The sequence below is a fragment of the Mastigoproctus giganteus genome, chromosome 10 (assembly GCF_048544385.1).
Source record: "Mastigoproctus giganteus isolate SK-2022 chromosome 10, ASM4854438v1, whole genome shotgun sequence".
Lineage (NCBI taxonomy): Eukaryota > Metazoa > Arthropoda > Arachnida > Uropygi > Thelyphonidae > Mastigoproctus > Mastigoproctus giganteus.
In genome coordinates, this window is record NC_143584.1 from 85,128,673 (window position 1) to 85,145,759 (window position 17,087).

The 17,087-nt window shown below is 37.7% G+C and overlaps 1 protein-coding gene across 1 annotated transcript in view; it reads left to right on the forward strand.

Moving 5' to 3' along the window:
• Positions 1-17,087, forward strand: part of LOC150079130 (adhesion G protein-coupled receptor D1-like) — a 255,790-nt gene that overhangs the window by 154,273 nt on the left and 84,430 nt on the right. Inside the window, exons 16-17 of the mRNA XM_090382962.1 lie at positions 1,667-1,793; positions 13,828-13,931. Coding sequence (XP_090239088.1) covers positions 1,667-1,793; positions 13,828-13,931 — 231 coding nt within the window. The remainder of the gene's footprint in view (positions 1-1,666; positions 1,794-13,827; positions 13,932-17,087) is intronic.

Genomic DNA, 17,087 nt, shown 5'->3' on the forward strand with positions numbered 1-17,087 from the left:
AGGGCAAGCAATCATTTCTTCAGTGACTGAAATTCTTCTTGTAATGCACCAAGTTCTAATTTGCGATCAGCACACTCCTTACATCAGGTGCAAAGAAAAGAATCGTCATTGAGCTAGGTCTGTCTTCTAGATAAACCTTAGAATATATGTCACAAGCTATACAAATGATGAAGTTGCAACTCACAATGGAAATTTCTTCAGTGACTGAAATTCTTCTTGTAATGAACCAAGTTCTAATTTGAGATCAGCACACTCGTTACATCGGGTACAAAGAAAAGAATCGTCATTGAGCTAGGTCTGTCTTCTAGATAAACCTTAAAATATATATCACAAGCTATACAAATGATGAAGTTGCAATTCACAATGGAAATTCCTGCAGGCATTTCCATTAGAATACTGATGTTCTTGGGCTTTATATTGTAAGTGGATCTTTAGTAACCATTAGTTCAGTAAAATTTGAACTTTAGAAAGATTACAAAATTTAAATTTACAATTTAACCCCGGGGGGCACATATCTGGTGAGTATGGGCTTGGCACACCCAGGGTCCTGAGCTGGTTATTACCATTCTTCTCTTTCTTGGTGATTCCCTTCTAGTTCTCTCTCTCTCTCTCTCTCTCTCTCTCTCAGAGTAACTTGGGAATTTTTTTTCTGGTGCAGCATAAGCCTCAGGCTTCTTTGCACCATATGACTATTAATAATAATAATAATGTAGTACAGAATTTACATTAACAAAATATTGCAGAAATTAAACTTTAACCACTAGAGAAGTTAAATTTAAGCTACCCAACGAAAGTTACAAAGTTCCCACCAAAATATCAATAGCAAAGGCTATCTGAATATTAAGCTGTAGCTTTCCAAATACTTATCTAAACACAAAATAAATGGCACCTCCATAGACAGGTGGGCAAGAGCAGCAGTGCGCAGCACATGCTTCTTGATTAGACCGGGGTTCGAGCCCGTGACCACCAAATACGGAGGATGCGGAAAGGTCAGGGAATGACCACCCCCATATCCCCAGAGCAATATGGCATTAGTTGCTAATGCTCCTAAAGCCCAAATAACAAACAAACAAACAAAATAAACTAACATACGTGATTATGGAAATTCAAACTATGTATTAACTACAGTGTTTAGTATATTAAAATAAAAACCCAGTCAAAAACGAACTAGCTATGAAGAGCTTTGTAAATACGCAACCACATTCTATAGCCTTGATCTCAAAATATGTAGTCATAAGTTTTGGAACCTGTCTGATATTATTGCCTTATTTGCACATGGTAATAGCTGAATAATTATTGCAAAACAATTTTAAGCTCCCAGGAATTAATTATGGTATTAGTACTTTGAAAAAATTTTTTAATAAATAAACTTGGAAAATATGCTTCACATCCCACTTCTTTATTTCATTCATGCCTTTTACCATTTTCCTTTGAAAAGACAAACTGTAGTTGATGGAAGAAATTTTTGGTATGTTATGTAACAAATGGATATAGCAGATAAGCATGAATTTTATTTGAAACCAACTCAAAATGCAAAAGATTGGGCTATTTATTGCTTTCTATCATGAAACTGAAAGTTTGGAAAAGTGAGCCCAGTGTATCACTACAGCGTTTTTTTGTTTATTTTAAGGAAATTTATTACTAAGAGCATCTGTTTATGTAATAGGAACAGAACAGAAGGAGGTTGGTCAGATAAAGGCTGCACCATAAAGAGTTCATCTGCAGAGGTAACTGTGTGCGAGTGCGATCAACCTGGTACCTATGTTGTGCTTGCCCAACTTTACAAGCCATTTGTAAGTAATGTTTAAATACCTCCTAATTTAGTGGTGCTTAATATATCATAACCTTTTAGTAAAAACATTGTGAATATATAATAATAAGCATATTATTACTAGCCATATAGGGCAAGGAAGGCTGAGGCCTTAGCATTAGTAGAAGCATACGATGCAAGAAAGCAAGCTTATGCAGCATCAGCCAAAAAAAAAGAACTTTCCCATTTCCCCCCTCCATTCATATTCCAAATGCTTGTCCAGCTCAGCCTTAAATTTATTTAGGCTATCAACTTTCACAACAAAAGCTGGAAGTCTGTTTCACCAATCAGCTACCCGCTGGCTAAAGGCAAATTTCTGCACATCTATTCTACAACTGTCTTTCCTGAATATCTCTGCATCTATGCTCCCTCAGGTTCTTAATCTGAGAAAGAGAAAGAATCCCATTAGCATTCGGCTTGCTCAAGCCATTCAAGGCCTTATACATCTCAGTCAGATCATCTTGGAGGTGCCTACTCTCCAGGCTCTGCAATTTGCAGAATTTAAGCTCTTCCTTGGTAAGAGCACGCCTTTGTTCCCCTCACCAATCTTGTTGCCCTTCTTTGTACTCATTCTAGCAACTCTGCATCCTTCCTAATATCCGCTGGCTAAAGGAAAATTTCTGCACATCTATTCTACAATTGTCTTTCCTAAATTTGAATCTGTGCTCCCTCAGGTTCTTAATCTGAGCAAGAGGAAGAATCCCACTAGCATTCAGCTTGCTCAAGCCATTCAAGGCCTTATACAGCTCAGTCAATCACCTTGCAGGTGCCTACTCTCCAGGCTCTGCGATTTGCAGAACTTAAGCCTTTCTTGGTAAGAGCATCCCTTTGTTCCCCTCACCAATCTTGTTGCCCTTTATACTCGTTCCAGCAACTCTGCATCCTTCCTAATATGAGGCCTCCAGACGTGTACACAGTACTCTAGGTGTGGCCTCACCATTGCCCAGCTCAGGACCTTGGCATACCAAGCCCATACTCACCAGATGTGAACCCATGGGGTTAAATACATTGCACTGCTTCTATTAGAATGAGCAGAAGCCTGAAAAACAAGATGCATGGTATTTCAGAGACTGCTGGGAGCCATTGCGGTACAAGTAAACACATGGGTTGTGTTAGGGTAGCTAAGAATAGAAACAGGTGCAGGTATACTTGCGTGTACACCAATGCTAGGAGTTTAGTAAATAAATTTGATGAATTTGAGGTATTGCTCAAAACATCAAAGGCAGATATTGTTGGGATATCAGAGACGTGGTGTCACACAGATATAAGGGATGCAGAACTGCAATTTGGGGAGTACAACGTCTACAGAAAGGATAGACAGGATAGGAAGAGGGGAGGGGTTATGTTATTAGTTAAGAAACACATAAAAACCAAGTGAAGCCAGTCGACATCGCCGGACAGTGCAGTGTTGAGTCAGTTTGGTGTGACATAAGCATTGGGAGATCAAAATTGAGAGTAGGAGGGTGCTATAGGCCTAATGACTCTGATGAGTATAATAAGGAACTGTACAGGGAAATAGAGTGGGCCAGTAAATCAGAGAGTCTTATAATGGGAGATTTTAATTTCCCAGATATTGACTGGAATTTGGGGGCTGGTTACTCACACACTAGCAGGGCTTTTGTGGATTTATTGGATGATTGTTTTCTACATCAGCATGTTCGGGAGGCAACTAGAGGGAGTAATACTCTTGATTTGATTATCAGCAGAGATTCTTCATGCATTAAGAATCTGCAGATAAATGAACCACTAGGTGGCAGTGATCACAGTGTGCTGAAGTGGGATTTACTCAAAGAGGTAACTACCATGAGGGGTAAAGGGAAGGGTTATGGCTTCCGTAAAGGCGACTACGATGGACTGAGACAGTATTTAAATTCTATATAGTGGGACCAACTGATGATGTTACCAACAGCAAATTCAAAATGGGAAGCATTCAAAGAACTTATCTTGGAAGCTACTAGGCTTTACATACCAACTAAGAAATATTGTTCATACATACCAACTTTACATACCAACTAAGAAATATTGTTCAAGGTTTAGGCCAAAATGGATGTCAGATGAACTAATGAGGCATATGGCAGAGAAGAAAAATGCATGGGATACTTACAAATTAACACATGACACAGAAGCCTATGATAGATACAAGTTGATATGCAACCAAGTTACAAAGGAGGTTAGGCAGGCGAAGGCAGATTACAAGAAATCCTTGGCAAGGGATGCAAAGAAAAACAGCAAAGAGTTCTTTACTTATGTAAACTCTAGAAGGAAGGGGATGAATCAGATTGGTCCACTTGATATTGATGGGTCAACTGCTGATGATCCTACTCAGGTAGCTAACAAACTAAATGAATATTTTGCATCGACATTCACACATGAGGAGTTATTCAGCAAGGGGAATGCCAGAGGTGTATTCAACTCTAGCAGTAAGCTACAGAATCTTGAAATAACTGGGAGTAAAGTGGAGGAGAAACTGTTGAAGATAAACACAAGAAAGGCACCTGGGGTGGATGGGATCTATCCAGTTATATTAAAGGAGGCAGCAAAGGAAGTAAGCAAACCCTTAGCCATAATTATGAGAGCTTCCTTGGACTCAGGGGAGGTACCCATAGACTGGAAATGTGCAAATGTGACCCCAATTCACAAAGGAGGATCAAAGGCTGACACAAGTAATTATAGACCTGTGAGCTTAACTTCTGTTCCAGGAAAATTAATGGAGGCACTGGTTAAAGAAGCACTGCAGGATCATTTAGACAAGACTTCAGTTATAGCTTAGACACAGCATGGTTTTGTTAAGGGGAAGTCTTGCCTGACCAACTTGATTGGATACTATGATGCAGTCACAAAAGAACTGGATGCAGGGAATAACTTTGATATTATATACTTGGATCTTAGAAAGGCTTTTGATACTGTTGCACATGGAAGACTGCTACACAAATTGGAGCAGTGTGACATTGGAGGCAAATTGCTGCTATGGATAAAGGGGTGGTTGAGGGGGAGAAGACAGAGGGTGGTAATCAATGGACACTGCTCATCGTGGACTAATGTTATTAGTGGAGTCCCTCAGGGCTCAGTGTTGGGTCCATTATTGTTTTCTGTATTTATAAATGATATTGATGATGGTATATCAAGCTTAATGTCCAAGTTTGCAGATGATACAAAGGTTGGCAGGGTTGTCAAGGACACTACTGACACTATGCTGCTGCAACAGGATCTGGAAAGGTTGAGCAGATGGGCTGAGAGGTGGCAAATGAAGTTTAACATTGACAAATGTAAAGTACTACACATGGGAAACAGCAACCCCAGAGCAACGTATCAACTCTGTGGTACTACACTGACAGTGGTAGAGAATGAAAGGGACTTGGGGGTGGTTGTGCAGGCAGATATGAAGTTCTCTGAGCAGTGCAGATGGGCTGCAAGAGTAGCTCATGGAGTATTGTCAATGATATACAGGAATTTTTCCAGCAGGGATAAGGAGGTGATTATTCCATTGTATAAGGCAATGGTCAGGCCACACCTAGAGTACTGTATACGGGTCTGGAGGCCTCATTTCAAGAAGGATGTAGAGCTGCTGGAACGAATACAGAGAAGGGCAACAAGATTAGTGAATGGAACAAAGGGATGCTCTTATGAAGAAAGGCTTAAGTTTTGCAAATTACAGTGTCTGGAGACTAGGCACCAGCGAGGTGATCTGATAGAGGTGTATAAAGACTTGAATGGTTTAAGCATGCTCAATGCTGATGGGATTCTTCCTCTAGCTCAGAAAAATCACCTGAGAGGGCATAAATTCAAATTGAGGAAAGACAGATGTAGGATAGACGTGCGGAAATTTGCCTTTAGCCAGCGGGTGGTTGGTTGGTGGAACAGACTTCCATCCCTTGTGGTGGAGTTTGATAGCTTAAATAAGTTTAAGGCTCAGCTGGACAGGTATTTTGAACGAACAGAGGGGTGAAGTGGAAGTGGGTTTTTTTTTTTTTTTTTTTTTTTGGCTGATGCTGCATAAGCTTGCTTTCTTGCATCAAATGCCTCTACTAATGCTAAGTATATAGTTGAGGTTCAGACAAGTCTTGTTGTTGAAGTTCAGACTTGTCTTAACTTTTAACAGCTTATTCCTGAGGTGATTTCAACAAGCCAGCATGTATACAGTGGCAGAGAGTGGCCATTTTCAGTATTTATTATCTACTTGTTCATTTATTTTTATTTTTAATATTTGGATAATGTTGACTCATTAACAGTTTAGAATTGGGTATATTTTATGACATTTTTTTTTTCAGTAGATTTTATCCTCCTGAAGTTAAAATTATATAGTGCTACGTATGAGGGTGATCATTTAATTCGCGGACTGGTGCAAGATCTTATCTTATCATTGACTGAATCTTTTGTGGATTTCTCCTTCTTGAAATACTCTCCCTTGAAGTTTACACACTTTTGCCACCCATTAAATGCTTCTTGCAAGCCATTTTTTGAAAGACTGAAGTGTTTCCATTGTGGCTCTGCGAGCATCATTGTCGGATGCAAAATGCTTGCCTTTCAGATCTTTCTTCAGATGTGGAAAGAAGAAGAAATCACACAGGGCTAATTCTGGTGAATAAGGGTGATGTGGCATAACCGTGGAACCTATTGCATTCATTACTCCCTGCACAATATTAGACCCATGGGCCCTGGCATTGTCTTGATGGAGAAACCATTTCACACCAGAAAATTCCCACCATTTCTTATGAATGGCGTGATGAAGTTTGACTCTGAGAACCTCTCAAAATATGCTTCTTATTCATAGTTGTTTCATGAGGCACAAAATGTGTAACAAGAATGCCTTTCATGTCAAAAAACACAAGAACCATTTGTTTGGCAGCTGAACGAGAAGCTAAATTTCTTAGGTCTCTGTGAATCAGAATGCTTCCACTAACTCAACTGTTGTTTTGTCTCTGGAACATAGTGAAAAATCAAAGTTTCATCACAATAATTTTTTTTGCACAAGTCTACTCTTTGCTGTTTTTGTTCTGGCGTCAAATTGTGTGAAATCCAGCGGTTACAGATTTTTAACATTTTCAGGTGATCTTTCACAATATTGTGAGCACTATAGTATGAAATAGACAATCTAACTGCTAATTCACAAAGTGTAATTCACCTGTCTTCATCCAAGATTTCCTGGGCTTTTGCAATTTGCTCAGGAGTTGTTGAGGAGGAATTCTGACCAGGTCTTGGGTCATCTGCAACAAACTCATGGCCTTCACTGAATTGCTTGTGCCATTTAAATATGGCTGTCCTATGAACACTCATTACCATATGCTTCATTCATCTCTTTAACTGTTTCTGATGCATTTAAGCCCTGTCTGACACAATGGATCATATATTGCTGTTCATTCTGTATGTCCAACATGATATGTGCTTCAAAATGAACATCAGTGATGACAAGTGGCTAAAATAAACTCCCTTCATGCAACACTAGCTCAACTATCAGCATGGGCATGCAGAATCTGCTCAGTAGCGATCAGGGACAGCACCTCTAGCGGCAGTTATGGAAAGTTCGCACATAAATATAAAATCTTCCACCAGTCTTAAATAAATATAAAATCTTCCACCAGTCTTAAATGCGCATTAAATGATCACTCCTCGTAGTAGTATTAATTTTGTCATACGATCTTAAAAGGGCCATGCACAAATTACATAAATTAAAATGATTAGATAAAATGTTGTGATGTATTGTGATGTACTAGTGGAACATAGTTGTCCGATTGTGCACAATTGGTTTCTCATAAAATATAACGTGATTGAACTGGAGTGTTTTGCTGTGTAATAATGAGGAGTGTGAGGGTCTAAGCTATTGTTACAGAGTAGATGGGAGTGTTGAAACAATTAAAGATGCCCATCATGATAGGATGACACAGATTTACAATTAAAAAAAAAATTTTTTTTCACACGCTGAAAATAAATAAAATAATAAATATCAGAGAAGTTTGTAGAACTTCTGTAAGCCACAGAGTGGTACAACATAATAGAGACTTGAGGAACACTGGCAGACTCAATTAGTTAAACCTGAGATCGGATGGTTCAACTATCCACAATGGGGAATTGAATCCAGGTGCAAATTGGCTGGGGATGAAAGGCTCTCATCACTCAGAACTTGCAGAAAGAAGCACATGATAAAGTAGACGCTCGATTTTCTGTAATAGATGGTAAAAAACAAATCCTGGATAATCAATTTCCTTTTTAATCCAAAAATACAGAAGTCCCCGACATATGTAAGAGACACGTTCCAGAACTTCTTACTTCTTCGAGTTTTACGTAATTCGGGAATGATATGTGCTAGTAACATATTGCTACTATATTATTATTGACAAATCTGAATTCAGCACGATACTTGTTAATGTTTGACCATTTTCATACATTCTTATTAGTTTAATTTTGTGAGCCAAATCGATCGCTTTCCTTTTGTTGGTAGATGTACTAGTACCGCTGTCACTTATTCTCTTTGTCAGCACCATGATAACAGTCAAAATGAAATTTTCTGTAAAGAACTTCACAGTGTTAAGGCGAAAACTCACTATTATCATCCCGTGCGAGCCCACATTTTACTAAAGCACATTTCTGGAGGTCAACAAAAAACAATAAAAACAATTTGCACTTCCTGTGTTATTGGGCTTTTCTGTTAGCGCAATCTATTATAAACGGGTAGTAAACTCGATCTTATTGCATTTGCGATAATACCAATAGCTGGAATTCTGTGGGTTTTTACGTTATTATGGTGAAACGTGTGTCTCCTTCACTGAAAAACTTCAGTCATATATAAAAAAAAAAAAAACAATAAATAATTGTAAGAATCTTCTCTTTTTTTCCTATTTTTTTTGCTTGTTACTCTGATCTCACTTGTGCCATTTGTGCGTGCCCTGATCATCGTTATTGATTGCTTATTAATTTTTTGTTGTTTTAAATTTTACAATTCTAAAAATAAAAAAAAATTGAGTGAAAACAAATTCACATAAATCCGTAGTTGCGTAAGTCAGGGACTTACGGTATCGAAAAATGTTCAGCAACCTACATAAAAAAAAATATGGCGATAGATAAAAAAAACTTACCACATACTACTCGTGTGCCCAATACGATGCTTTCCTTTATTTATTGCAATGTTAATTTTAAATCTAATAGCTTCCCTTTATTTTTTACAATGTCGTGTATGGTTTGGTCTCCAACATTATAATGGTTCCTTAGAGATTTAACGGGTGCACAGTTTTCAAACTTTTGAATAATTTCAAGTCTTTGTTTAATTGTTTAACTGAAAGTGCAACTCTTTTGCGTTTACCCATCATTTTCGCGATTTTTAAACAAAAAAAAAAAAAAAAAAAATATATATATATATATATATATATATATATATATTTACTATAAAAAAAAATTTCGACATCCCTGATATAAATAACCGAACAAAATCTGTCTTTTTGCGGTGCGACGGAATGCAAAATTGATGCGACGCACTAAAACAAACTAAACATTTGGTCTTTTTTTTTTTTGGTGTGAAGACAGCGGGGGTTGCAAGATAATAGGCACATTAATCTTCCAATGACAACTTATAACGCCACTTCTTGTCGCTCATTTACGACTTGCAGAATATCTGTTTATACCTATTATGGTTATTACTTGAATTTTATGATTTCTGGTTGATTTTTGTTTTTTTTTTTTATTAATCAGGACAACTGGGAAGTGTCCCAGTTAATCTGATCCCTGTAAATCGAGAGTCTGCTGTATCTATAGATTGAGTTGGTGGCATTTAGATGGAGAATATGGAGGTTAGATGTCCAGTTCCTGAATTTTTGAGCATCTGTTTGGGAAGGAAATGGTCTGATAAATCCAGCCTGTTGGTTTGAATTGATTCCTGTTTGATTGAGAGCAATTGTTTTTTTCATTCATCACTCATACCTTTATTGTACCCTGTAGGCTAATTCGAACAAAAAACAATAATACCAATACCAACAATAATACAATGGTAAATCTTTCATTTTCATTAATTCTCCTTCCACAAAGGTCTTTGTAAGTAACCAAGAGAGTGCTAGTTTCTCAGCACATTTTTTCTGATTTAATTCTCTCCCCAGCTTGTAAAAAAAGTCCCTATCATCTCTTAATGTAATATAAAAATTTGGGCAATTCCTAACTGTGCCAGCCTACCAATAACAGTGTCCACCACCACTCTGTAATCAAATGATTTCAGTACCTCCTGCCATTCCTGTGATATCTAAATGGTGGAAATGCAGTTGCAATGAGACATCATGAATCTCCCTTGCATATTTGCAGACAGCCAGATGCTTCTGTTAAATTATGCAGAAAAACTTAAAGGGCAACTAAACCACCCAACTTGGAATACACTTTTCTTTCTCAGATGGAGAAACCTCAACTGAGCTTGCCCATCAACAGAGATGCACATTTCCTCTTTGCTCACTAATTGGCAACATGACTTTGGCAAGATACGATCTCCCTCTTCTTGTACAATTCCTCCCTGGATGTATTACAATGGTAAATCTTTCATTTAGAGCACAGGAAAACCACACCATATGCCACAGAACAAATTGCCGATACATGTTGCATAAGAACTGTACATGCACAGCAAACACTAATTCACATAGATGGATCAAAAATTGACAGTTGTATTGGTGCAGTTGCATTGTTTCTGAATATCCCAATAGCCAAGAAGCTTCCAACTGAGTGTAGCAGCTATACTGCAGAACTCTGCACTATTTACATAGCTCTAAATTTCACAAGCACAACAACCATACTGTGCAGTGTTTTATATACAGATTCCATTAGCACCATCTCCAAGCTGTACAGCACAATGAATGATAATCCCTTAATTTCTCTTTTGTATTAGTTTGCTGGATCACTGTAATTGACCACAGCTTTGTGGCTAAAACTATGACAGATTCTGTAGACCTATCTTTTAGTCACCGGTCTCAGACAAGTTCTTTATAAAGAAGCAATGTGTCGAACAATGGCAATGCATCTGATGAAATCAAGTCAATAACAAGCTACTCCATATAAAGATTGTTCTCAAACTATGGAAGTACAGTATATATGAACAGGATAGCTGCTAGTGAGTAGGCGAGGTAAGCATTGCTTACAGTTCAACAGAGTGCAGAAATTTTTTTTGATATTGTTTTCTGATTGGTTAATGCTTATTAGTATTCAACATTTAGGGCGGCAAATTTTATTTTGCTTACTGGTGGCACATAGGAACACAGCACTACTGTATATGAATAGCATTAGCATTAGTAAAAGCATATGATGTAAGAAAGCAAGATTATACAGCATCAGCCCAAAAAAAAAAAAAAAAACCCTTTCATTCCAAAAATTTTATTTAGTTCTGCCTTAAATTTATTTAAGCTGTCAACTTCCACAATGACAGATGGAAGCTGATTCCAGCAATCAACCACCTGCTGGTGGGTAAAGGCAAGTTGCTTTGCATCTATTCTACAACTGTCTTTCCTCAATTTGAATTTATGCCCCCTCAGGTGCATAATCTAAGCAAGAGGAAGAATTCCATCAGAATTGAGCTTCCTCAAACCATTCAAGGTAAGTTGTTTATTTATTGTTTATTATTATTATTATTTTTTTTTTTTTGGCTGGTGCAGCATAAGCCTTAGCTTTCTTTGCGCCATATGGCCACTGCTAATACTGATACTAAGGCCTTATACACCTCAATCATATCACCTCACAGGTGCCTAGTCTCCAGACACTGCAATTTTCAGAATTTAAGCCTTTCTTGGTAAGAGAAACCCTTTGTTGCTCACCAATCTCACTCTCCTCTGTACTCATTTCAGCAGCTCTACATCCTTCCTAAAATGAGGCCTCCAGACCAGTACTCAAGGTTTAGCCTGACCATTGCCTTATACAAGGGGATAATCACCTCCTTATCCCTACTAGCAACGTTCCTGTATATCATTGACAAGACCTCATGAATTACTCTTGTAGCCTGTCTACACTGATCAGAAAACTTCATAGCTGATTTCACAATTAACCACAGGTCTTTTTCATTTTCTGCTTCCCTGAGTGTAGTATCGCAGTTGGTATGTTACTCTAGGGTTACTGCTACCCGTATGCACATCCAGGTGCATTTGTCAATGTTAAACTTCAGTTGCCAACTCTCAGCCCATCTGCTCAACTTTTCTAGATCCTGTTGCAGTAGTGTACTGTCATTAATAACCCTGCCAACCTTCGTATCATCTGCAAACTTGGACATTAAGCCTGATATACCTTCATGAATATCATTGATAAATACAGAAAACAACAATGGGCCCAACACCAAACACTAGAGGAGTCTCCGTAGCCAGGTGGGCAAGAGCAGCAGTGCGTAACATGCTTCTTGATTAGACCGGGGATCGAGCCCATGACCACCAAATACGGAGGATGCAGAGAGGTCAGGGAATTGCCACCGCATATCCCCGGAGCAATATGGCCTTAGTTGCTAATGCTCCTAAAAACCAAACACTGGGGGATTCCCATGAAGAGCAGTGTCCATAGATTATCTTCCTGCCTTCTCACACTCAACCATCCCTTTATCCATACCAGCAACTTGCCCTTAATGCCATACTGCTCCAATTTGTACAGTCGTCTTCCATATGCAACAGTATCGAAAGCTTTCTTAAAATCCAAGTATATGATATAAAATTATTTTTTGTGTCCAGTTCCTTTGTGACCACTTCATAGTATCCAATCAAATTTGACAGACAAGAATGTATCTGCGAGAATGTACACTAAATTGTACTAGCTCAACTGCTGATAGGCCATACTCACTTAATGAATCTGCACCTACTTGCAGCCAGTGATCCACCAGGTGCACAAACTGCAATGTCCAGCATTAAATCATTGATTGCTCCATACAGAATATTGCAAACAAATTATCCTTTCCTTACTTTCCTCTGCACACACACACACACACACACACACACACACACACACACACAAAACCTTGGCGCCTCCGTAGCCAGGTGGGAAGGAGCAGCAGTGCGTAGCACATGCTTCTTGATTAGACCGGGATTCGAGCCCGTCACCACCATATATGGAGAATGCGGAAAGGTTAGGGAATGACCACCGCATATCCCCGAGCAATATAGCCTTAGTTGCTAATGCTCCTAAAAACCAAATAACAACAAAACCTCAGTATTGCTCACCTCCTATCTGATATGCCTGATATGGCCAAAATTTAGACTTTCCTCAACATTGCAACACAGGCTAAATTTCAATTGAACTGCAGTTCATACTACACTTACACTTTGATCTTAGCCAAAAGGCCGAGAAGCGATGCAGTTCATACTGATAAAATTGCACATTTATCCTTACTGTGGTTAAGTGCATTATAGCCTATTTTCCCTTGCACCATAAAGTTCCTAAACAACAACAGTCTAAATGCCAGAAGGAAGTAGTTTGAATTCATTTGTCAGGTGTTATCCATGTAACATAATAAGCCCCCCCCCCCCTTTTCTGGTAAGATGAAACAACATTCATAGACCCAGGAGACCCTGAGCTTCTCCACGATTCAAATCAGGTTACTATCTATCCAGAAATATCAAAGTCCATCTTGTGCCATTGCTGTAGAGTTTTGAAATTTAGTGAGTGACTGTATTGGGTATTTTTTTTTTTTTTTTTTTTGTTAGTTGTTGGCATATCGGCTTCTGCAGCCATACTGCACCTCCCAAGGTTTTTGCATTTTCTACTCTGATCCAAGCCCGAGGCGGGATTCAAACCCGTGACCTTTGGGTTGCCAGGCAGGCACTTTACCCACCCCCGGCTAGCCCAGTCAGTTGGGTATTTGGTAATTATTAGGTAATTCTCTTATTACTCAAAGCAATAAACTGATTTATTTATAAAATTTCTAATTGCAGATTATAGCTTATCACAAACCATAGAAGGCATGAGAATAGCAAATTTCCTGTTAGTTAATGTTTTGAGTACAGTAAGGATCACTTGTTAATGAGCATGCATTTCGCTACCAAAGTGCTAAACTAAGATTGTTTTGTTTTTTTCTCTCTCTCTCCCAGATAATACCAGAAGAAGAAGAATGGCTTAAAATTTTTAAATGGGTAGGCTTTGGCCTGTCATGTATGTTGCTTATATTCTACATTGTTTCAATTCTCATCAGAGGGTAAGAATTTACTGACATTTCTCTGATTAAAACCTGTTTTAATTAGCTTCTTCCAAATAACAATCCCACATTAACTATTAGTCAATAATCAGAGGTCTGCATGTATTTTCCTTACCATCCATGCAGTGAATCCTATTCATATAGACTAAATTTTTACTTCGATAGTTTCTTTCACAGCCTGCAAAAGAAACTCAAATTTATTGCAAGTAATAACTGTGAGTTAGACCCCGTTGAATATCCACTGCCGTATTTGCTACAATTTTTCTTGGAGTGGTACAGGACCAGACAGGTGCTGACAATGCTACCAAATTTCGAATTGTGTTTTATTTCTAGCCCAATACTTGCCTTTATGCTCCCAATAGTTCTATAAATATCTACAGTCTTGTATGATTTATTCTGAAAGATTTATTGTTGCTTTCCCATAATAAAGATGAACACATCAAATCAGATATTCACTCTGGACAGACGGCTGGTTACATGCATCATTTTCAAATACAGCATGCATAGTTGCTGTGGAGTGCTTGAAATTTTAAATAATCTGAGATCAATATAAAAATGGATGGGACTACTAGCATCTAAAAATAGCATAATAGTATAAAAAAAAAAAAAAATAGTATAATTTTTTTTTTAATTTTGAAAAAATCATTATATACATAGTAATCAGAAATATATGCACATGCATATATATGCATGTGCATATATAAACTTTTGTGAGTTTAACAGTTTTTAAACTATAAAATGGATGATAATAATTGTTTCATCATTATATTTGATGTTTATCATTTCTTAAAATTTTCAGTAGAATTAAAGTTTTTTTAAAAAGAAATAGATACAAATATAAGAAAGGCTCAACAAATCTTGCCAAGCTTATAAAAATAGCAAAAATAGCATCAGCAAAAAAAAACCCCTTCCTATTTCACCCATCCCCTTGCTCCAAATATGTCTACTTCTACCTTGAATTTATATAAACTCAACTTCTACAACAACAACATATGGAAGTTTGTTCCAGCAATCAACCACCTGTTGGATAAAGGCAAATTTCTGCACATCTATTCTACAACTGTTCTTTCCTCAATTTGAATTTATGCCCCCTCAGGTTCGTAATCTGAGCAAGCAGAAGAATTCCATCAGCATTGAGCTTGCTCAAACCATTCAAGGTCTTGTACACCTCAATCAGATCACCTTGCAGGTGCCTAGTCTCCAAGCATTTTAATTTGCAAAACTTTCTTCTAAGTCTTTCTTCATAAGAAAGGCTTAAGAGTTGAAGAGCAACCCTTTGTTCCGGTCACTAATTTCGTTGCCTTTCTCTGTACTTGTTCCAGCAGCTCTACATCTTTCCTAAAATGTAGAGAATTCCTTCATTTCAGACCTGTATATTAGTACACAAGGTGTGGCCTGACCATTGCCTTATAGAAGGGGATAATCACCTCCTTATCCTAGCTAGAAACATTCTTGTATATCATTGACTAGACACCATGTCACTCTTGCCGACCATCTGCACTGCTCAGAAAACTTCATACCTGCCTACACAATTACCCCCAGGTCCTTTTCATTCTCTACCACTGTCAGTGTAGTCCCACACAGTTGATACGTTACTCTGAGATTACTGCTTCCCATATGCAGTACTTTACATTTGTCAATGTTAAACTTCAGTTGCCACCTCTCAGCCCATCTGCTCAACTTTTCTAGCTTCTGTTGCAGTAGGGTACTCTCATTAGTGTCATTAACAACCCTGCCAACCTTCATATTGTCTACAAACTTAGACATTAAGCCTGATATATACCTTCATTAATATAATTAATAAATACAGAAAACAACAATGTACCCAACACTGAACCTTGTGGGACTCCACTAATAACATTAGTCCACAAAGAGCAGTGTCCATTGATTACTACTCTCTGCCTTCTCCCACTCAACCATCCCTTTATCCACAGCAGCAATGTGCTGCTGTGGATAAAGCTGTGGATAAGTGTGCTGCTGTGGATAATCTTCCATGTGCAACAGTATCAAAAAATATATGATATCAAAATTATTCTTTGCATCCAGTTCCTTTGTGAACACATTACAGTATCCAATTAAATTGGTCACACAAGACTTCAACTTAACAAACCCATGCTGTGTCTGAATTATAACTGAAGTGTTGTCTAGATGATCCTGCAGTGCTTCTTTAACCATTAATTTCCTCGGAACAGAAATTAAACTAACAGTTCTGTAATTATTTGTCACCCTTTGATCCTCTGTTGTAAATTGGATCACATTTGCACATCTCTAAGGAGAGATGTGCAAATGTTATGGCTAAGGGTTTGCTTATTTCCTTTGCTGCCTCCTTTGATATAACTGGATAGATCTCATCCACCCCAGGTGCCTTCTTATGTTTATTTTCAACAATTTCTGCTCCACTTTGCTTTTGCCGTAAACATTTTTGCCACATAACATTTTTGCTGTAAGGCAATTTTGCCGTAAAAGATAAAATAACTGGTTGACAGTTGGCTTCATTTCTCTTTTGACGAATCAACTGCCTCTGGCAGACTTAATGTATTTAAGCTAGCTGACAGTTTAGTTTTTCCATTGATGAAGTTCTTGTAGTATACCCATTTTTATATTATTAAAATAGTAATATTAATATTATTAATAATATTAATTATATTATTATTAAAATAAAAATTAAATAAAAGATAAAATAACTGATTGACAGTTTGGTTTCATTTCTCTATTGACGAAGTTCTCGCAGTTTCTTCATCGTCGAATCAACCGCCTTCAACAGACTTAATGTATTTAAGCATTGACAGTTTGGTTTCATTTCTCCATTGACGAAGTTCTCGCAGTACCCCCCATTTTTATATTATATAAATTTTAGGCCTCATAATGGTCTATACAGTGTGATGAGTAGATGTGGTTTTCTTAAAATAGTGGATGAAAAAAACTACATACATCGACTTGATAGAAAATACAGTGATAAAACTTACTTGAAGCGTGAAATAAGAGTATAGAATGCCAGATTGCATTCTATACTAGAAAATGATAACATATCAGCTTGCAAATTCTTCGGTGAGCACAGTCATCCCTCCCACCTGTCAAAACCAAAAGTTTGCAAGCTCTGGCAAATATAAAAGAGGCGGCTACTAATTCACAACAGTCTTTGAAAGCATTAATTAT